A 22,605-nucleotide genomic window follows, 5' to 3' on the forward strand; every position below is an offset into this window, starting at 1 on the left:
AATAAAATATTGATGTGTCACTAAATATTTGTCAAATAAAAACAATACTATTAGAACTAACGAAAGTTTATCACATAGAGACCGGAAATTAACTATAAAAATGTTTATTTTTCACACCATATAATATACTCCACGTGGCATGTTTGGATAAGCTAAGGTCTATTTTACTATTGAATTAATAATATTTTCTATGCATAGGTTTATTTTACTATTGAATTAGTAATATTTTCTATGGTACACAACACGCCATTCCAATAGTGTTCAATTCGATTACTCTAACGTTAGCTCTAATTTCTATGGTACAAGAAATCTAAGAAGGCAAATGTCAATCCAAACAGAGGTGAACCCACATATTTAGGTAGGATTTTACGTGTAATCGTTAACTTTGAAAAAAATCATGTATATATATCTTGAGAAACTGATAAAAACTAAATATAATTAATAGTGGCTCCATAGAAAGCATGAAATTGTGCTTTGTACCAAATTGGAAGATCCGCCAGGCGACTAGAGTTCCCCTCAATGGCACTAATAAGCACACAAGACACATAGGTATAGGGATGCCTGTTTTACTAGGCGCGATAGAATACTCAACCAAGCATTCAGCTCGATGGATTACTCCCGCACCAGATAGTTCTCAGCTATCCCAGATAGTAGAACCTCTTTTTTAGCTTAATATTGGTGCATCCAAAATTTTCAAATCCTAAGTTTGCCTCTGAATTCTTTGTGTTGAGCAAAGGAAAAGTAATATGTTGTGAGATGTATAGAGGATGAGAAGTATCATGTTGTAGTTAAAAAATATTATATTGTGTTTATATTTTAAGTCGGAGGTTATTTGAAGTCTCCAACTTATTCACTATACAAAAGAGAGTATGTTTATATTAAAGGAAGATGTTCTTTTTTTTGGCAGACCTTTGTCGTCCTCTTCAACTAATTCGGAGTTATTTGAGTCACACACATTGAGTTATTATCATGGGGGAAACAAGACAAGTCTAGGATTAATGTTGATACGGTGAAAATTATACCGCAATGGCCCCCGAAATTTAGATCTCCTAAAAGAGAGCGATATATGTACACCTCAACATGAGTATTTATTTACTTATTTATTTTTGTTCATCTTATTTTCGACTATATTTATGATATATTCATTTATTTTTTTTACTTTTAAGTAAGTAAGACACTATTCTCTTTCCTTTCGACATCAAGATAATTGATGAAGATGGTGCTCTGAACATTTTCGCTGAAGTCGAACAATAGACAATGAATTTGATATTCCATTTATGGAACTTGTTTTTACAATTTTCACTAAAAAAAATAATCCTAGAAACAAAAAATATTTTTTCAAAATATTATGATTAATTAAATTAAAAAATATTTTCCACAATACCAAGCACACCCTTTTTGCTATTTAATTTTGACAGGAAAAAGTCACACATAACCTCAAAATAAGTATATATATAGGAAGTAGAAGTACTCACCCCACATTTAAAAGTATGCATATATATTGTTTTATTTGAAATATTATACTAGACTAGTTTTAAGAGTCGCCACTTAATTTTTAAAGAAAAATCAAGAAAACTATTTTTTCAAAAGATTAAAACAGAAATCTAAAAATGTTAAAAGGGGTTCGGGGTTCATATTAGCATTTCGGGAAGGATTTGAAAGCACCCAAAATGCTTGCTAACATGCGATGATCCGGTAATTAACTATTTGACTAATTATTTTAAAAGATAAACAAACTCTTAATACTGATGACATTTTGAGGGAAAAAGGAAAGATATCTAATATGCCTAAGTAAATATTTCAAAGTATTTTCGAAAGTCAAGTAAAAAATAGATATTTAATTTTGGATAACTAAATCAAAATGGCTATCCTTTGGGGAATTGAATTATGAAACCTTAAAACTACTTAAACACATAATCAAGCAATAACAACAACAACAACATTCCCAGTGAAATCCCACTAGGTGGGGTCTGGGGAGGGTAAAGTGTACGCAGACCTTACCACTACCTCGTGGAGGTAGAGAGGCTGTTTCCGGAAGACCCTCAGCTCAAGTGTAACAAAGCCAAGTACAGGAAGAGAATTATATAAAGCATAACATCCAATAAGAAAAATAGTGCATAATCAACAAAGGGGGCAATACATCAAGAAAATAATGTGAGAAGTGAAACGCAGTAAACAACATAAGGCTATAGGAATCACAGACAAGAACTACAAGTGTAAGGCTAAGACTACTACAAACGCTAACAACCCATACCCTCGCCAGGAAAGACAACACGCTAACCCTACTAGCCTTCAACCTTATACGTGACCTCCACTCCTTCCTATCTAGAGTCATGTCCTTGGTAATGTGTAGTTCTTCACATGTCTAAACCATCTCAGTCTCGCTTCCCTCAGCTTGTCCACCACAGAGGCCACTCCCACCTTCTCCCGGATAACCTCATTCCTAATCTTATCGCTCCTAGTGTGCCCACACATCCATCTCAACATCCTCATCTCCGCAACATGCATTTTCTGAACATGTGAGTTCTTGACTGGCCAACACTCCGCTCCATACAACAAGGACGGTCTAACTACCACTCTGTAGAACTTACCTTTAAGTTTAGGCGGGATTTTCTTATCACACAAGACTCCAGAGGCAAGCCTCCATTTCATCCAAGCAGCCCCAATGCGATGTGTGACATCATCGTCGATGTCACCACTTTCTTGGATTACAGACCCAAGATACTTAAAACTTTCTTTCTTAGGAATGATCTGTGTGGCAAGTCTCACATCCACATCTGCCTCATCCAATGCATCACTGAATTTGCACCCCAAATATTCTGTTTTGGTCCTACTCAACCTGAACCCTTTGGACTCCAGCGTTTGTCTCCACACCTCCAACCTCGCATTAACTCTGTCCCGCGTCTCATCAATCAGTACTATGTCATCCGCAAATAACATACACCATGGGACATTCTCCTGAACGGACCGCGTCAACTCATCCATCACCAAAGCAAATAGAAAAGGGCTAAGGACTGATCCCTGGTGCAACCCCATCTCAACTGGGAAATGTTCCGAGTCTCCTCCAACCGTTCTAACCCGAGTCTTGGCTCTACCGTACATGTCCTTTATCGCCCTAATATAAATCATCGGGACACCTTTAGCCTCCAAGCACCTCCAGAGGACATTCTTTGGCACCTTGTCATATGCCTTTTCAAGGTCAATGCAATAACAATAAAAAAAAAAGAAATAAAGAAAAAAGGAAAGGTTTGGGCCTAAGTCTGATTTTGTCCGCCTGAGCCAATACTTGGGCCTAATTTATGATTTGGACCTTTGGCCCATTTTGTACCTGTCTTAAAACTAACAAAAATCCCAAAAAAAGATGGGCTTTGGCCCATTTATCTCAAGTTTTGAAGGCTTTTTGCCTCATTTTCAATGTAATATACAACATATACGGCTGATGTATATCGTTGTATATTATGCATATCCGACCCTTTAACTTGCTCCGAACACCTGTACATCAATTTTCGGGGATTTATTCTTTGATTCCATTTGGCTGGTCGACTCGAAAGGAAAGGATTTGAGCCTTTATGGCTCTCTCGAAGTGCGGAAAAAGGAAATAGGAGTTCGTGGTGAACTCGAACAGATTTATGCAACACAAAGAACGAGAATAAATAAGTAATGAATCATGATTTAATATAAGAAAATGCCAAGTAACTTGAACTTATATACTACTGCAGTTCAATTTTAAACATTGTAAAAAGACAAGGGGTATCACAATAAGGGCCTTAAATCCATATCTATGACATTTCAATAACCTTAAACAAACTAAGCCTATAGTCAAAATTGAGCAGATACAAAGCTTCAGCAATAGATAAATTAATGCCCCATCCTAAAATTTCCAATTTGAAATAATTAAGCCATGATCAACTAGTGGTCATGTGGCTTTGAATAAACCTATCACACCCAACAATAAACCAACAACAAAACAATTAAAAGAGCAAATATATTCTAGTGATAATAAGTAATAGAAAATAAATGGGTCAAAACATGCTTCTCATCACATGAAACGATAAAACTACACTTCAAAACGGAACACATGAGGCTATGAAAAAACTAGAATCCTAGAAACAGTCTACTATAAACAACATTTAACTTATCTTGACAAAGTAATACACATAAACAATCTTTTCCTTCTTAACCAACAGTGAACTCCTAATAATGAGGTAAAGGTGAACACCCTATGCTCTCATGCAGTTAAGCAAGATAGCAAATAACTTATGTGATACAAAAATGAACCTAAATGCTTTAACATGCACAAATCAATCAAAATAATATTAATAAGATAAGACAGGAGTTCACATAATTCCCAGACATGAACAATGAAGGGATTTTAACACCTGCAAATTAATGAAGGAATGTGGGAAAGGATAGACATGTTTTAGCATATTTATAAGACATAAGTCTAGCCACAAGATGATAATGAGACTAACAAATCAAGGATTTTAAAAAAAAAAATGGAGGAAGAACAGGCTACTGCCTCCAACAAACAATAAATAATGTAACATACAAACTCCACATCGACTAGCTTAAGATTCTGCCTCTAATACTTACGAAAACAACAACAACATTCACAAGAGCACGCCTTATGTCTCAAACAACCAAGATGCCAACTCCACCTCAATCACTCGGCTACTACATAAGCAATGAATCGATAAGAATGAAGGCAGTCGAGAAATGAAGATAAATAAATCAACAAATGAGCTTCAGCTCATCAAAACAACACATTAACTAAAGAGTCGGAATTGAAACGAAGTCTACCTTTTGAAGTGCAGCGAGCTGAGACGAGACAAGCAAGGAGACAACAACTTCTACCGACTTCGAGAGATTCCGAACAAAGCAAAGAAGCTTGAGACGGAAATTCGAAATTGGAAACCTTTAGCCTAACCACTAGAAAACCAAAAGAGAACCTTCTGATGGATTTTTATATAACTGTATTATGCCTCTCTTCTCTATATCTTTTCAATATTCTCCCTTTGTTTCTTGTCAAAAATTTCCCCAACCCAATGTAAGCTGTCTCTAACCACTAAAAAATAAAGACAAAACAACCTTAAATAGATGAAGAATAGGGTTGATTTAGGGGGGAAAATGGGTAGAATTCAAAACTTGAAATTTCAATCCCGATCGTCGTAATTGACACCCACACTAACTCTCAAGTGGGAGAACCTCTACTACAACCCAAACCAAACAACTAATCTAAAACTAACGCATTTAAGTACGAAAGCAAGTTAAATACTAAGGAAATAAATAGGGAGTTCCCATAAACTCCAACAAAAGTCTAACAAGAACTAAACAATGCGGAAGAAATAACCTAAAACCTGAAAGTCAATGTACCAAAACAATCTAAAGTTCAACAAGTCTAAATAAGAAGGGTTGCAACCCCAATCTAATGAACTAATCAACTAACTAGACCATAGTCTAAGTCCGAAATGGTGGACATAGACGAAAGGAGAACTCATGGCAGCCCGGAAGAATTGACTCATCCTTGAATTCGAACGATCACTGATCTTCTAAGCGAGGTCTGTCAGTAGCCGCTTGAAGATGCCATGTAGTTAACAAAAATAAGACCAAGTGCAGTATCAATACACAACCACAGTGATTGTTCAACACACCACAATCATGCCGGAACAGGGCTAGCAATTGATCCCATAATTATGCCGGAACGTGGAAATCGATCCAAGTTAGTTATGCCAGAACGTAGCAACAAATCTATTCAACACACCACAATCACAATTACAAGTACATGATTAAAATCATACATTTAAGTCATGATTTCATGGCAGTCATCATTCATCTATCTCATTTACAACAAGTGTGATCAATAATGCAACGTAACATTCATATACATACATGTATCATAATGAAGCAAGAACAAACATACATAACACAATCATAGAATCACAACCATCACCTACCTCGAAACAACCTTGAAACCCTAAGAAACTTGATCCTCCCTTTTTGGATTCGTTCCGCTTGTTCTTGGTCTAGAAACAATCAATATAATACAGGAATCAATAAACAATCATTAATTACTCGAATTACAAACAATTTTATGAACCCTAAATCAAACCCATGATCCTAATTATCCAAATTGGGGTTGTTTCCACCATAAAATCTATAACAAAACCCTCCCCCATCAATATTCACCTATTCTATTACGTTTTACATATCAAAAAACGGATTCGGGGAGTGAAAAACTTACATTTAGCCTCAAGAATGGTGAAAACGAGTAGGAGTCACCTGGGGTTCGTTCCTTAGCTCTAAAAATAAAAAAGTGTCAAATAAGGTCGTTTAGGGGTTTATTTACGACTTTAAGTTGCGCCTGGCCCGCCACAGCGGCCAACACCTCGCTACAGCGTCCCCGCCAAAGCGGTAAAACCCAGTGCCAAAGCGGCTTGCACGAACTAGTGAGCTATTTAAAGAATTCCAAGACACCCATTTCACAACACACCTCTAATCAACGACGATCATAAAATACCATTTACGCTAAGATCAATTCTGGGAGTTCTACTCGCCCTAATTCAATTCCATAAAGTCGTACGGGTTCTTTAACGAGTTATCTAACTACTCATGTGATCAAAATCAAAATCAACTCACCCAATTGTTACCATATTTTCCTACACCTCAAAGTCTCTGATTTCATCCAAATCTGGACTAGGTTGGGAAAATCCAAATACTACGAAAAAGTTTTTCGGCCCCAAATTTTCCCCCGTTGGATTTTCTATAACGACGGGAACAAGTCGTTACAATAGATACCAATTTACCCATCACTCATCCCCGAGTGAAAAAACTTAGGAAAAAAAATAGGCTAAGAAAGAAATGAAGTAGTACCTGAATCGACGAACAATTGGGGATACTTCTCTCGCATGTCCCTCTCGGTTTCCCAAGTAGCTTCCTCAACTGGATGATGCTTCCATTGAACCTTCACAGACTTAATCTCCTTGGTCCTCAACTTGTGCACATCACGATCAAGAATTGCAATCGGTTCCTCCTCATATTGGAAGTCCTTGTTTAACACAATTGAGTCCCACTTAATGATATAATCCCCGTCACCATGATACCTCTTCAACATGGACACATGAAATACTGTATGAACACTCAATAGATTAGGAGGTAAAGCCAATCTATACGCCACCGGTCCTACATATTCAAGAATCTCAAGTGGACCAATGTATCTAGGACTTAACTTACTCTTCTTACCAAATCTCATCACCCATTTCATGGGTGATACCTTAAGAAGAACATTTTCATCAAATTGAAACGCCATGTCTCTTACCTTATGATCCACATACATTTTTTGTCTACTCTGGGCTGCTAAAAGCTTAGCTTGAATAATTCTCACCTCATCTTGAGCATCATTCACTAAATCAACCCCCAATGGTTTCACATCTCTAACCTCAAACCATCTTATGGGTGATTAACTTCCTCTCCCATAAAGTGCCACGAATGGAGCCATATATGATAACTATTGTTATAAGAGAATTCACACAAAGGTAAGAATTTATCCCAATGCCCTCCAAAATCAATCACACATGCCCTCAACATGTCTTCTAACACTTGAATAGTCCTCTCTGACCGCCCATCTGTCTGTGGATGAAAGGTTGTACTAAAAGTGAGTTATGTACCCAATTCATTATGCAATTTCCTCCAAAACTTAGATGTGACTTGGGTACCACGATTTGAGATAATAGAAAGGGGAACCCCATGCAACCTCACTATCTCTTTCACATAAATTTTAGCCAACTGTTCAACATTATAATCTATTCTTACCGAAATAAAATGGGATGACTTAGTCAATCCATCAACCACTACCCAAATAGAATCAAACTTCCCCAAAGTCTTGGGAAGACGAACCACAAAATCCATGGATATTTTTTCCCACTTCCATTCCGGAATTGACAATCTTTGAAGCAAACTTGCGGGCCTTTGGTGTTCATATTTCACTTATTGGCAATTTTGACACTTTGCCACAAACTACGCTATGTTCTTCTTCATGCCCGGCCACCAATAAATTCACTTCAAATCTCGGTACATCTTGGTCACACCTGGATGAATAAAATATCGCGAACCATGAGGCTATGCCAACAATTTATCAATCAAATTTTCTACTCTAGGAACACATATTTTCCCTTTAAAATTGAGCACACCATCCGCATCAAGAGTGGTCTCTTGTGCCTTACCAATCACAGTTTCTTTCTAATCTCCTCCAAATTTTCATCTTCAAATTGTTTGGCCTTGATCTGCTCTATGAATGTGGCCCTTACATCAATACTAGCTAACACCCACCTCTTTCTGAGATGCCCAATTGCATGAATTTAGACTCCAAGGTCTGAATTTCTTTAGCCAAAGGTCGCTTGGTTATACTTAAACAATCTAAACTACCCATACTCACCGCTTTTCGACTCAAAGTGTCTGCCACCACATTAGCCTTTCCCGGATGGTATTGAATGGTCACATCATAATATTTAAGTAACTCCATCCACCTTCGATGTCTCAAATTTAGATCATTTTGAGTGAACACATGCTGCAAACTACAATGATCAGTAAATACCTCACACTTAACACCATAGAGGTAATGTCGCCAGATCTTAAGAGCAAACACTACCACTGCCAACTCTAAATCATGTGTAAGATAATTCCTCTCATGCACCTTCAATTGACGCAAGACATAAGCTATAACATTCTTATCTTGCATCAACACATCACCCAAACCAGAATGTGAAGCATCACAATAAACAATAAAATCCTTACCTTCCACTAGTAATGTTAGGATAGGCGCGGTGGTCAAGAGAGTCTTGAGCTTTTGGAAGCTCTCCTCACATTTTTCAGTCCATTCAAATGGTATATCCTTTTTGGTCAAATTAGTCAAGTGAGTGACAATAGAAGCAAAGTTCTTCACAAATCGACGATATAGCTAGCGAGCCCAATAAAACTCCTAACTTCCGTCACAGAGCTAGGACGAACCCAATTCTTAACCGTCTCAATCTTTTGAGGCTCTACCATTACCCCTTATTTTGAAACTACATGTCCCAAAAATGCAATCGAAGTCAACCAAATTTTGCACTTAGAAAATTTAGCATACAATCTTTGCTTCCTAAGAATACCCAAAATAATACGAAGATGGTCGGCATGATCTTTCTCACTTTTCGAATAAACCAAAATATCATCAATAAAGACTATGATGAAAGATTCAAGAAATGACTTGAACACCCTATTCATTAAACTCATTAAAGTTGCAGGCGCATTAGTCAAACCAAAACACAGAACCAAAAACTCCTAGAGCCCATAGCGAGTTCTAAACGCCGTCTTGGGCACATCCTCATGCCTAATTTTAAGTTGATGGTAACCGAATCTTAGAGAAAACTGTTGCACCTTGCAATTGGTCAAAGAGATCATTTATTCGAGGCAAATGATACTTGTTTCGAATAGTGACTCTATTCAATTGTTGGTAATCTATACACATTCCCATACTACCATCCTTTTTCTTAACGAACAAAACTGGAGCATCCCATTAGAAAGCACTACGGGGAATAAATCCCTTAGTGAGAAGCTCTTGGATTTGAGGCTTAAGCTCTCTTAATTCTGCCGGTGCCATGCGATATGGAGGGATGGAAATGAGACGAGTACTAGGCTCTAAATCAATGCAAAAGTCTATATCTCTATCTGGAGGCATACCAGACAAGTCATTAGGAAACACTTCTCTAAATTCTAACACCACGAAAATAGACTCAATGGATGAAGCTTCAATCTCAACATCCCTAATATGAGCCAAATAAGCCAAACAACCCTTCTCTACTAAATTACTAGCCCGAATGGAGGATATAATCTTAGCTTGCTTAAGCTTGTACACCCCTTCCACTCTAGTTTTTCCCTTCCCGAAATTTCTAGAGTTACAGACTTAGTATTACAATTTAACACAACATAATAGTGGGGACAACCAAGTCATGCCTAAGATTATATCAAATTCAATCATATGCAAAATCACCAAATCAGCCCAAGTCTGAAAACTCATAAACAAAATAGGACAAGCACGATAGAAATGGGTAACTATAACTGACTCTCCAACTGGGGTAGAAAAATGAATATGGGCATAAAAAATATCACAAATCATATCAAATTCTAAGGTAAATTTCACGAATACATATGAATAAGTAGAACTCGGATCAAACAACATATTAGCCATCCGGTCACAGACAAGAATAGTACATGTGATCACCGCGTCAGACGTCTTTGCCTCATTCTTGCCCGAAGAAGCATAACATTGAGCCCTATCATCTTGACGAGCCACTTCCCTACCTGGTTACACGTTACCCATAACTCTGCGGCCTCGTTGATTATCTCATCGCCTACCTGTGGACGTTCTCTACTGTTATTACCATTCCTCACGGGTACCACTGCTCTAGACTACTGCTGCGTGGAATCTAACACACGTGGGTGTGGACAATCTCTCTTCATATGCCTAGGTTCTCCATAATTGTAGCAAGTACGATCAAAAGATGGTATGCCGCCCGTCGAAGGCGCAACTCCCTGGATATCCTGAAAATGATGAGATGGAGTTCTTGAGTAATTACCTATAGAGACGGGCATGACAGACTGAATTGGCTTGGCTACATGCGTTGTCCTCCCTGAACCTCTCGAATAAGAACCTTGGAAGTTGCCTGAAATCTTGGCCCTTTTTGCCAAGGCCTTAGCTTGATCGTCTCGCCTCACCCCTAAGGGTGTGTATCGGTCGGTTTGGTTCGGTTTTAAGTATTATCAGTTCGGTTTATCGATTTTTGGTTTTTAAATATGCTAAACTGATAACCAAACTAATAAGATATTTGTTATCGGTTTTCGGTTTATCGGTTTTAGGTCTTTAAAGGTTCGGTTTTCGGTTTAACCAATAAGAAAATGTTTTCAAAATAAATATATGACTTATCCAATAATTTGACGCGATATGCATACATCAAAATAATCATCCCAAACGGGGGTTATCTCAACAAAGTCTTGGTTAATTTTAAATATTTACAATACTTGCCGTTGTCGCAACTCGTAAATCCTTGTCGTCACCATTCTTTAGGTTTTGAGTTTTGACCTACCTAAAGTAAATAAGTAATCCTAAAAAGTAAAACCTAAAGGTTAAATAACTAAAAGTAGAGAGGAGAGTCTGTTAAGTGTTAAGTAGTGTTAATTATTATTTATTGCGTAGGGTTTTTATATTTTTAGTCTAATATACTACTAATTATATTAATATTTTTTTATTTAATATTATATATATATATAACTAAAAAATATTATTATAATCTTAATGGGTAATCGGTTAACCCAATAACGAACCGATAACCCAATAATTTTTTTTGTAAAACCATTAAATAACCATTAACCCAATAGCAATAAACCAATAACACTTTTTTCGGTTCGGTTTATTGGTCGATTCGATTTTTGCACACCTCTATTCACCCCCTTCAGTTTCTTAACATAATATGTTACATTATTAAAGCTACTCCCTACAGAAGTCATATGAACAGATAATACTTGCAACTTAAAATTCAGTCCCCTAATAAATAAGCAGATCCTCTCCTCCTCAGTAGTCACCAATTGAGTAGCATATCTAGACAAAGCATGAAACTTGGGCTCATAAGCAGCCACAAACATACCACTTTGCTCCAAAGCCATAAATTCATCCTTCTTACAGTCTCTCAAAGTCCTAGGCACATACTTTTCTAGAAACAGAGCATGAAATTTGGTCCAAATAAGTAGAGGTAAAGTTGAAGATCTATATTCCATATAAGCTCTCCACCACTGCTTAGCCTCACCTTGAAGTTGAAAAGATACAAACTCAACCCATGCTGATGGACAATTCCCAACTTATGAAGCATCTTATAGCAATCTAAGATAAAGTCATAAGCATCTTCATTCTCAGAACCAAGAAACACATGAGGCTTAAGCTTCAAAAACTTAGTCAGCATGTCATACTCATTACCAGTCATAAATGAACCCAACAAAAGACGGAATAAAGCATGAGTACCTACGTTTCCACCCATATTGGGAGTAGTGATAGCAACAGAGGGATTAGCGGGAGCTTGAGTTGCTTGCACAGATGAAAGCATTCTAGGTCCAACCAATCCCTTCAAAAATGACATGATCTGTTAAGCTAACATTGGGTCGATGGGAGGAATACATGTAGCCTCAGCCTGCAACTCTTCCTCTTGTCCAACCTCTTCAACATTCTCAACATCAACATTCTCCTCTACCTCTTCATGATGTACTGGAGGGGACTTATTTTGGGAACAGTTTCAACCGGTACCTCATTCCTAGCAGGTGCCACCCTTCTACGGCCTCTACTCCTAGCTCTTCCTCTACCCCTGCCTCGACCGCGACCTCTCGCTGCAGATTCTTCAGCTGGAGCATTAACGGGAGCTACGGGCCTGACACCGTTGTATCTAGTGTTAACCATCTGCGGACAGAAGAGTGAAGGATGTTAGATACCAATTGGAATCAAGTTATAGCACGAAAGAAGACAAGAAAAAATAGAGAGAATTCCTAAAGTCCAATAGCCTCTCGAGGAAAAGTAAAGACGTCCGCATACCGTTCTGCAAGACTCTACTATACTCATTTGGTACATCGAGATTAACGAACCTAGGCTCTGATACCAACTTTGTCACGACCCCGACCGTCATGATTGGCACCCACACTAACTCTCTAGTGGGAGAACCTCTACTACAACCCAAACCAAGCAACTAATCTAAAACTAAGGCATTTAAGTACGGGAACAAGTTAAATACTAAGGAAATAAATAGGGAGTTCCCATAAACTCCAACAAAAGTCTAACAAGAACTAAACAATGCGAAAGAAATAACATAAAACCTGAAAGTCAATGTACCAAAGCAACTCCAATCTAATTAACTAATCAACTAACTAGAACATAATCTAAGTCCAAAAATGGTGGACATAGAAAGGAGAACTCATGGCAGCCCGGAAGAATTGACTCACCCTTGAATTCAAACTATAACTGATCTCTTAAGCGAGGTATGTCAGTAGCCGCTTGAAGATGCCTTATACTTAACAAAAATAAGAGCAAGTGCAATATCAGTACACAACCAAAGTGTACTGGTTGGATCACGCGGTTATCCCACTAAGTGCAACATACATAAGTCAATACAACATTATAAACATGCAAAATACCGAACATATACAATATCGATTATCACATGCTCAACAATATACACAATTATGACAAGTCATTGGTCCTCTCATGAAACCCAAACCCAAACAGTTAGTATACCAGAACGTGGTACCCGATCTAATGTTTATCCCAAAACGTGGCAATCGATCACATAATTATTCCGTAACGTGGCAATTGATCAAAGTTAGTTATGTCGGAACGTGGCAACAGATCCATTCAACACACCACAATCACAATCATAAGTACATGATTAAAATCATACATTTAAGTCATGATTTCATGGCAATCATCATACATGTATCATAATGAAGCAAGAACAAACATACATAACACAATCATAGAATCACAACCATCACCTACTTTGAAACAAGCTCGTATGAAATACTTTTCTAACATGGAGAGCCTCTTGAACTCTCGGGTCATTTGCCCAATAAGTGGAAAGCTTGTGTGTGGCGACCTATAATCAGAAAGTATATACATATATATTTATAATTACTTTGTATTTATGTAACTCGTCAAGGAAATTATATTTGTACTTCTATCTAAAAAGTACATATGATTCTTGTCCATTTTTTAAGGCGTTGTGAACAACATTACATGCACTGGTGTTGTTAGCGCATACAAAACTATTGATTTCCTTATGATATCCAAATGTACCTGCCAACCAGAGGCCTTTGCACCAGTGGAAATTTTCATAGCTATATCTAGTTTATCACTTTTCTTTGTTATTGGATTTTCTTACTCGAACCAAGCGGACAAGGTTCTTATTAAGGACGAGAGTATTGTTATGAACCTAGTCCAGCCTAATGTGGATATCAGGGTCACAAAAGTAGTTATTGGGCTGACAAGAGATATTGGGCCGAGAACAAGCAATAGGGTCAGGTTAATTTTGGATCCGGGTTGAGAAGTGGGTGTGGGACGATTCCATCAAAAAGGGTAGTGGTATGTGATTTGGGGATTATGCAAATTGTTAAGAAAAGAGTATGTTTTTCTCTTATCTCCCTTCTTAGTCTAAGTTTCACATCTACTTCTATCTAGCTCTATATTTTCTGATCTTCTTTCCCTCTTGTTAAGTTTTCTCAGTTTCGTTGTAAGGACGTTAGTCATTTCCATTTCTCAACTGTATTTTGTGTTCTTCAGCAATTATAATATATATCCTTGTTGTGTGGTAACTTGAGTTGTTACAAGTTACCAAAGCAAAGTTCTCCACATTTGAAATTTCTAGCGAAAACATTCTGTTTTCAGCCATGAGAACATTAAACATTGTTTGGCCTGATTTTTTTTATCTTTAATAACACATGCTCCATCATCAAACAGAATTGAATATCTATTAGCCATGAGTTGCCCAACACTCAGTAAATTATGGGCCAAACTAGGAACAAATTGAACATCATGAAAAAGCTTTACTTTACTATGAATGTTTCTTATTGCTACTGTTCCTTTTCCTTCAGCTTGAAGACAATTGTTATCACCAAGCCTGACAGTCAATTTTAGTGTCTCATCAAGTTCTTTGAAGATTTACTTCATACCTGACATATGGTTGGAGCAGCCGCTATCTACAAACCACATATCACCTGCAACTACATTAGTATCACGATAAGCCATGAACAACTTACTTTCTTCATTAGTTGTATCTGCATAATTCGCTTGTTTCTCCTTGTAACAGAAATCAGCTTGCACATGCCCGAACTTCTTGTAGAGGTGACATTGTTTGTTACTTCTATTGCATCTTTTCTCATTGAAGTATCTCTGTTCAAAGCCTTTGCCTCGACCTCAACCTTGACTATTTCCATGAAATGCATGCCCCGTCCTCTTCCTGTCGGTGCCTTTTCATGATCTCTTGAATTTGGTGCCTCCACCTTAGATTGAAATGCTTTTTCTTCCTGCATTTTTGTTGACCTGTTTATCCTTGCCTCATGGGCTTGTAAAGAACCCATCAATTCATCGAATGAAAATTTTGACAAATCTTTGGACTCCTCAATTGTAGCCACAACATGATCAAACTTAGGAGTTAAACTCCTTAAAGATATTTCAACAACAGTTTGATCAGTTATTTGGTCTCCGTATGACCTCATTTGACTAATAATAGCCATTCTTCTAGACAAAATCTTGCACATGTTCATTTCCTTTCATCATTAAAGATTCAAACACATGTCGAAGAATTTGAAGTTTTACAACTATTACCTTTGATGAGCCTTGAAATTTTATTTGCGAAATTCTCCATGTTTGCCTCGAAGTGGTGGCTGCTGCAATTCGGGAAAACACTGTCTCATGGACTGCTTGTTGAATAAAGAACAATGTCTTTACGTCCTTCTTTCAGTTTTCCTTCAGTCGCTACGCTTTATCCGGATCTGCATACCTAGTCTCTATCAAGTCCCAAAGATCTTAAGACTTAAATAAAGTCTTCATCTTGATGTTCCAGAACTAATAGCTTTGTCCCGTAAAAATAGGTATGACTGACTAAGATATGTTCAGAGAACTTCCATTGGAAGCCATGGTGTTTTTCTGTTAATAGGTCGACTGAATCTAAGCGTGATCTGATACCATAAATTTTGGATAACACAGATCTCAAGCTCATTCAAGAACCAAAATATTGGAAAGGAAAAAAAATAATTAACAGGAAAAAAGTGTTCTTGAACTGTAAGCTTCTGTTTCTTGTTATCTTCATCACTGGCTGAAATATGTTTAGAGAACTTTCATTGGAAGCCATGGTGTTTTTCTGTTAATAGGTCACCTGAATCTAAGCGTGCTCTGATACCACAAATATTGGAGAACACAGATCTCAAGCTCACTTAAAAACCAAAATATTGGAAAGGAAAAAAAAACTAGCAGGCAGAAAGTGTTCTTGAACTGTAAGGTTCTGTTTCTTGTTATCTTCATCATCAATGATACCTTTTTAATAGGCTTACAACCCAACTAAAATGCAGAATTAAAAGAGCACTAGCTCAGTAGTGCTTTCAACAAAAAAGAGAAACTTAAGGACCAACTTACAACTTTCCTAGACTAAGTCAAAGTCCAATAAAATACTAAAAGAAAGCTGCAATAACTTTTCTCTTCTTTTGTTTGAATCATTTATTCAACAGGGGGGAGGGTAAGTAATAGGACCTTAGTTTAGTTAAGATATGTCTTTGGGATTTTGATCATAGTTTAGGGATAGATGAGCCTTATCCCTTATATATATATATATTGTTATTTTATGTTTTTTTATACTATCATGTAATCATATCATTGAAATAATATATTATTTATGGATAAAAAAATTTAAAACTATATATGGATTTATAATTTTATTTATAAATAGGAAAGAGTATTTTCTAGAATAAATAAATTAAAGGTGACATGATGGTATAAAATACATTACACGAATGGTAGAATATATACAACCTATAATTTGTTTGATTAAGTTTACTGAAAGCTAAAATTGGTTATAAGAAAATACTTATTTTAAAAAGTTGATGTGTCTGATCAAACATTTTTAAAAACAAAAATTATTTGTGAATACTAGCAAAAGCTTAAAAAAAATAGTTTTTTTCCAGAAGCACTTTTTAAAAAATTCGTCAAACACAAAATTATTGCTCTAATATCAATTTTTTTTAAAAAAAAATTGTTTGTCAATAGTAGCAAAATCTGAAAAAATATTTTTTCTCCATGAGTACTTTTTGAAAGTTTCGCCAAACATGAATTCAAGGTAGAGTTAAGAGTTAAGTCTTGAGAGTTATTCCGAGTCATTTTGAAAAATCTTTATTTCAATCTTTTTAAAACTTGTTTTAAGACTTGAGTACTTGAGTTGAAGGATGAGTAAAATTGAGTTCATTTTTCAAAATGAATATGTGGGAACTAAGTATTCCCAAAGAGTAAATGTTTTTACATTTAAGATGAGAGGAAACATCGATTTCCCAAAAAGTTCATGAGCAGTTTTGAGTACTATCTCTTTTTAGAGAAATCTTTGGAATAATAATCTCAAAGTTGAGGATGAGGAATGTTTTCTTTAAAACATATGACCTAAGTTATATTTTGAGAGTAGTATTGAGCACCGATATGGGGGAGAGTTCAAATAACTCACAGCCCCCATAAACCATGTAGCCAACGTGGGTAGAAAGGGTCATACTTTTTAGATGATTCTTTATTGCTTTTTAAGCATAGCTTAGTGGATCCACTTAGTTGAGGAGTTCTATACCCCGGCAAAGGTATATGACAGTTCTGGCAGCGTGGGCGAGACGCTGGATCATCACATAGCTCATAGTGATGGTTGTCGATTAGAGAATCTCCTAAACAGAGTTTATTTTGCATTTTTACATACAAACTGAGTTATTATTGTATTTTTCAATACATTGAGTTACTATCTACTATTTTTTTTAAAGCTTTTCTTTATATTGTATCTTTATCACTGCTTTATATTGAAATGAGTTGAGACTGAGTTGAGGTTGAGTTGAGTTGAGACGAGGTAAGTTGTTTCTTCAGTTCCAGTTCAAGCTTATGTCATGCTTTAGCTTTCCACTTACATGCTCCTACATTTAATGAACTGATGCCAATTGGCCTGCATCGTTTCATGATGTAGATACAGGAGATCAGGGTTATCAACAGGCGATTCATTGATACCAATTGTAGTTTCAGAGTTATTGGTAAGCCTCATTGCTTTCGGAGGATCCCTTATTTATTTTTGTCTATTTCAGTTTTGTTAGGATGATCGGGGGTCTTGTCCCGACATCCCTCATAGTATTAGAGGCTTCATAGATAAATAGATAGTAGTAGTTCATGAGTCTTTTTTCATTTCCTTTGTTAAATGTTGAGACATGAGTTGCCCTTGTTGCCAGTTTGAATATTTTTAAATATTTTGAGTTTAAGTAGTGAGACTTTTGAGTTAAAGCTTTCATTTGAGTTTATCTACTGTTGAGTAAGTCTTCCGCTGAGAGTTGAGCCAGGTTAAGGGTTCGCCTGGGGCCAACAATGGTTCTCAAGCGTCGGCCACATCCAGGGTGTAGGCTCGAGGTGTGACATGCCTATAGAGGTATAGTTATATTTTCATGGTAATTCAAAGAAATAAATACGAAACTAATTAAAGATTACAAGGGTTTCTTCTTCTTCTTCTTCTGAAATAATTAATATATTAATTCATTACGGACATGATATATCTAAAAAGATTACAAAGGTTGTTGGGCTATCCATCTTTTAAACATATGGAAGCTCTCTTTGTGTTTGTCCTCTGGAGCTGTGTGTCCTCCTCCCTAATTGAAAAAAAAAAGACATTTGAAAAATATGAGAATATGAGCACTAGACGATTTTACTATTGAGTTTGAGAGCCAATATATATAAATATATAAATGAGTGTACAAAATTCTTGCCTTTACTGTTGCGTATGTCATATGATTTGAGAAAGACCTTGTGTAACTATAAATCAAAGATATATAAGAATTTCATGAAAATTGTATAGTCTTATCTAATTTAAATGAAAATCTAGGGAAGTAAAATTTTAATAGTCATACCCTGCAACTTGTCCATCAACCATCCATGGACGCCAATCATCAATAACTTATCCATGCTTGTGTCGATTGGAAAGGAACAAGCATGTCATGATCACCACTGTTCAATAAAAAATAAATTGTTATGTATATACTATACATAGTAACTTCAGCTAAATATTATCATAGAGTGAAAGTATTAGACCTGTATATAAGTGATCGATAACCTTTTGAACTAAGGGTTACATGATACGGTATACTAATCATGAAAGTAATTGTGTAACTTGTAGACAAAATACTATTCCTACATCTCAACCATGGTCTTTTATAGTTCCCTAATCAAATAAGAACGACAAAAAAATCTTTTAATATCTCGAACCATATATATAGCTCTTAGCAACATTTACTATACATATACAAATAAAACGAATTGAAATACCTTTCTAACATGGAGAGCCTCTTGAACTCTCGGGTCATTTGCCCAATAAGTGGAAAGCTTGTGTGTGGCGACCTATAATCAGAAAGTATATACATATATATATTTATAATTACCTTGTATTTATGTAACTCGTCAAGGAAAACAAGACGTATGCTTCTTTCATACAATGAGATTGATTATTGCATATATACTTGATCATTATGTGTACGAGTATTTAGAGGTGGCTCCAAAATTTGAAGTTATTGAATATTCATACTTTGAAGTAACATTTGAGAGACTTACACGACTTTCTCGACAGATGAAGTCATCGTATTTTTGAAAGATGAAATCCTCTTCAAGAGACCTTCTTTCGCTAGACAATTGGTGTGGTCGGTCAGAATCTGTTCCACAGAAAGGCTATAGTATTTGCTGATCATTTATACCACTCACAAGCTACAAAATTGCATTACTAGAATATATTGTATTACCTAAGTTTGAAAACCAATTCGAAAATGTTACAAATACAAAGAGGAATGTAAGCTTACATTCTTGAACATTTTAAAGTTTTCAACACATAGTTTGTTGGTAGGATATATGTTTTTTTTTTCTGTTCTTTCAAGTAATCAAGACTTATCTCGATAGATTATTTCATTTCATATCATAAATGTTGCATAGACAATAATTATTCTTTTAATTTGTAACTGTGGTTACTCTTTTTTTTATACCACTAGACAGTGGTCTAGTGGCTTTTTATTAATAATAAACATAAAAAAGTCTCAATAGGATTAAGTACAAGCAAGGGAGGCTAGGCCTTCCTTACCAATCCTAATGAGATACCTATCCTCTACTAATTAACAATCATGAAGAAAATACCAGCTAGAGAGAACTAGATATTCTATGATCATCATAAAATTTATAATACACTCTATGATGATATTACAAGTGAGGATTCTTAAGTAATAAAAAATCATAAAAGCCAAGGAAAAAGTTGAGTTATCAACCTCAAACTTTCTTTTACAAATGTATGAACCAAAAAGATAGATTGGCCTTCTAAAGGAACTTGAGGTATGTTTCTCTTGTCTTCTTCTTCAAATCTGTCCAATAACACTTGGTAGTTCATCACTTCTTGGCTTTATTGGATCTTGTTAAAGTTGTTGACACTATCATATGATTCTGTTTCGCCAGTCGCATCGGTAGGTGCCTTGGAACAAACTCCTCAGTCACTTTACCATCCCAACTATGCTTTCTTCCATGCTTCGTTTTGTTGTTGCGTTGATGCCTAGGAGAAATATCAGCATTCCTAGCTGCAATTGCAAAACAATAATCCAACATTTCCTCTTCCTCACCTTCCTCATAGATGTCCTCATCATCTAGATTAGCAAATTTATTTGGGGACAAAGTACTACTACAACCAAATTGTAGTTGTTTGTTAGTGTTAATAGGTGTAAGAGAAGCCAATTTTTTAATATTAGAACTCCCCAAATGATCACTTAAGATTGCAACAACATTTGTTGATGATGACAAACCTTGTCGGGGAGTTACTAACTTGGCACCACTAGGCACAAAAGCAGGAGCTGTTGGGCTCAATTTCTTTTGCATAGGAGGGGAATTGACTTGCTCTTCCTCTTCATCTGTTATATCTCCCCACCTCGGAGTACTTGTCGCACCCTATTGTTCCTTAGAAATAACTAATTCATTTGTAGAGTTAACTTGAGATGAATTGATCTCATGCACAATATTATTCGTAAGAGCATCAAAAGTGTTAAAACACGAGACCTCCTTTGGAACAATTTCTCGAGCACCTGAATTCATAGTTTGACTATCTACAACCGGTTACGAATAAGCGAACCAATTCCAATACTTGGAGATTTTTTCTTCGTCACCACAGCCCAATTAGATTTATGTACCAGTTCCACTCCTTTACCTGTACTGTTGGCATTCATCAAGGCGATTGAATTAGTTCCGTCATCACTTTCAAAAAATTTATTGGCATTGTTGACCTGCTGCGACATGTTGTCAACCAAGCATTCAACACTTTCAACACCCGGAGCATCATGTTTCACTCCATCTGCCACTACCTTCACACTCATGGGATCTAATGCCAACTCAACGGTTGCGTTAATTACCAAAGGATGTCCTGATTTTCCAAAAAGCACTACGTCATAATCTATTGTCAACGCCGCGGCGATTGTAGCTGCATTATTTTGGCCCTCATCATTAATGTGAACTAGCTAGAGTGGGATTTGTAGTCAAAGAAAGTTGATTTTCATTCAAATTTTTCTCCATTGTTTCAGTAGCTCCAACTTTAATCCTTGATGAATGGACATCATGAACAATATTAGAATCAATCTGCAGAAAACCATTTTTTCCACTTTTGTTATTAATGCTTTTTTCTCCGGTATATATACTGCCAAGCCTCACATCATCAACAACTTTCGTACCTCTTGCATATTAATTGGATCATGTGAAAACTAGAGCTTGATGTAGACCTTCTTCCATAGTGTATTGATTTATCTCTTCCACTGTGAATATTGTAATTGTAGGTTAATTCTCCATGAATGACGATATCTATAGATTTCAGCTTTAGTTTTGTCCAGTTTGGATTGAATTTAACATAAGTTGCTTCTGGATTAGAACTAATGTTTGGCACTCCCATAACCATAGGCTGGGGAGAGGATGCGGCTATCATGGATTTTCTTTAAGGCGACATTGTGGTTACTCATATGTCACGTCACGTACTTTCATGATTTTTCGTTTAAGATTAGGATCTATATATGTTGACGTATTACTTTATTACTCATATGTCAACTACCTGAGCTTTTCTTTTGTTGTTATTGTTAAAATGACGAAAATACTCTTACAATTTTTATTATCTTTATAAAGAAAAGAAGGAGCGTGAATAGGAGAAAGTTAGGAATTTTGTTTTGTAAAGTTTCAAATAAGTTCTTTAAGGAATGAATTGATAAAACTATCGATTTCTTAATATGTGTATCATTTTTCACTGTTTCTATACTATACTATTTGAGATACTTTATTCTACAGTAAATGAGAAGCTAAACAATTGACTATATGTGTGTGATTTAGACAATTCACAACTTTCAAAGGCTTATAGAGGTATAGTTATATTTTCATGGTAATTCAAAGAAATAAATATGAAATTAATTAAAGATTACTCCCTTCATTTCAAATTAATTGGATTGTTGAGGTGTTTCACACCCTTTGAGAAAAGAAAATTAAGACATAAATTAGGCATAACTTTTCATTTTTACCCTTATTAATTATTGTCAAATTTATGATTAAAATAACTAAACATTAATTAATAACTAATTCCAATGCTAACTAATGAAGGGTAAAATTGAAAGAACATTCTAAAATTAGTCTTCAAAATTGAACAATTAAGTTAATTTGAAAAATGAAAAATGTCTCAACAATTCAATTAATTTGAAATGGAGGGAGTAGAAGGGTTTCTTCTCCCTCTTCTTCTTATTCTTTCGAAATATTCATATATTAATTTGAAATGGAGA

At 35.9% G+C, this 22,605-nt stretch overlaps 1 protein-coding gene and 1 long non-coding RNA gene across 2 annotated transcripts; both read right to left on the reverse strand.

Moving 5' to 3' along the window:
- Window positions 1-2,331: 2,331 nt before the first annotated feature.
- LOC107059761 (uncharacterized) lies at window positions 2,332-12,161 on the reverse strand. Its single transcript, XM_015306669.1, has 3 exons — window positions 11,858-12,161; window positions 11,648-11,741; window positions 2,332-3,274 (listed from the first exon to the last, which is right to left on the reverse strand). The coding sequence occupies exons 1-3, from the start codon at window positions 12,159-12,161 to the stop codon at window positions 2,332-2,334; spliced, it is 1,341 nt and encodes a 446-aa protein (XP_015162155.1).
- A 6,396-nt stretch (window positions 12,162-18,557) lies between these two features.
- On the reverse strand, window positions 18,558-18,735 carry LOC102593209 (uncharacterized). Its single transcript, XR_366941.1, has 2 exons — window positions 18,688-18,735; window positions 18,558-18,592 (listed from the first exon to the last, which is right to left on the reverse strand). It is a non-coding gene; the product is annotated as an uncharacterized lncRNA (long non-coding RNA).
- Between the last annotated feature and the right edge of the window lie 3,870 nt (window positions 18,736-22,605).

This window comes from Solanum tuberosum, unplaced genomic scaffold (assembly GCF_000226075.1).
Source record: "Solanum tuberosum cultivar DM 1-3 516 R44 unplaced genomic scaffold, SolTub_3.0 scf00034, whole genome shotgun sequence".
Classification (NCBI taxonomy): domain Eukaryota; kingdom Viridiplantae; phylum Streptophyta; class Magnoliopsida; order Solanales; family Solanaceae; genus Solanum; species Solanum tuberosum.

What these genes read in the sequence shown, in the direction of transcription:
- LOC107059761 (XM_015306669.1), bottom strand. Translation starts at nt 12,161, where the DNA reads ATGTCATTTTTGAAGGGATTGGTTGGACCTAGAATGCTTTCATCTGTG. An exon ending in TGTCCATCAGCATGGGTTGA is followed by an intron (nt 11,742 to 11,857) that starts GTTTGTATCTTT and finishes CTCTGTTTCTAG; the next exon opens with AAAAGTATGTGCCTAGGACT. An exon ending in GTGGCTGCTTATGAGCCCAA is followed by an intron (nt 3,275 to 11,647) that starts GTTTCATGCTTT and finishes GTATTGGCTCAG; the next exon opens with GCGGACAAAATCAGACTTAG.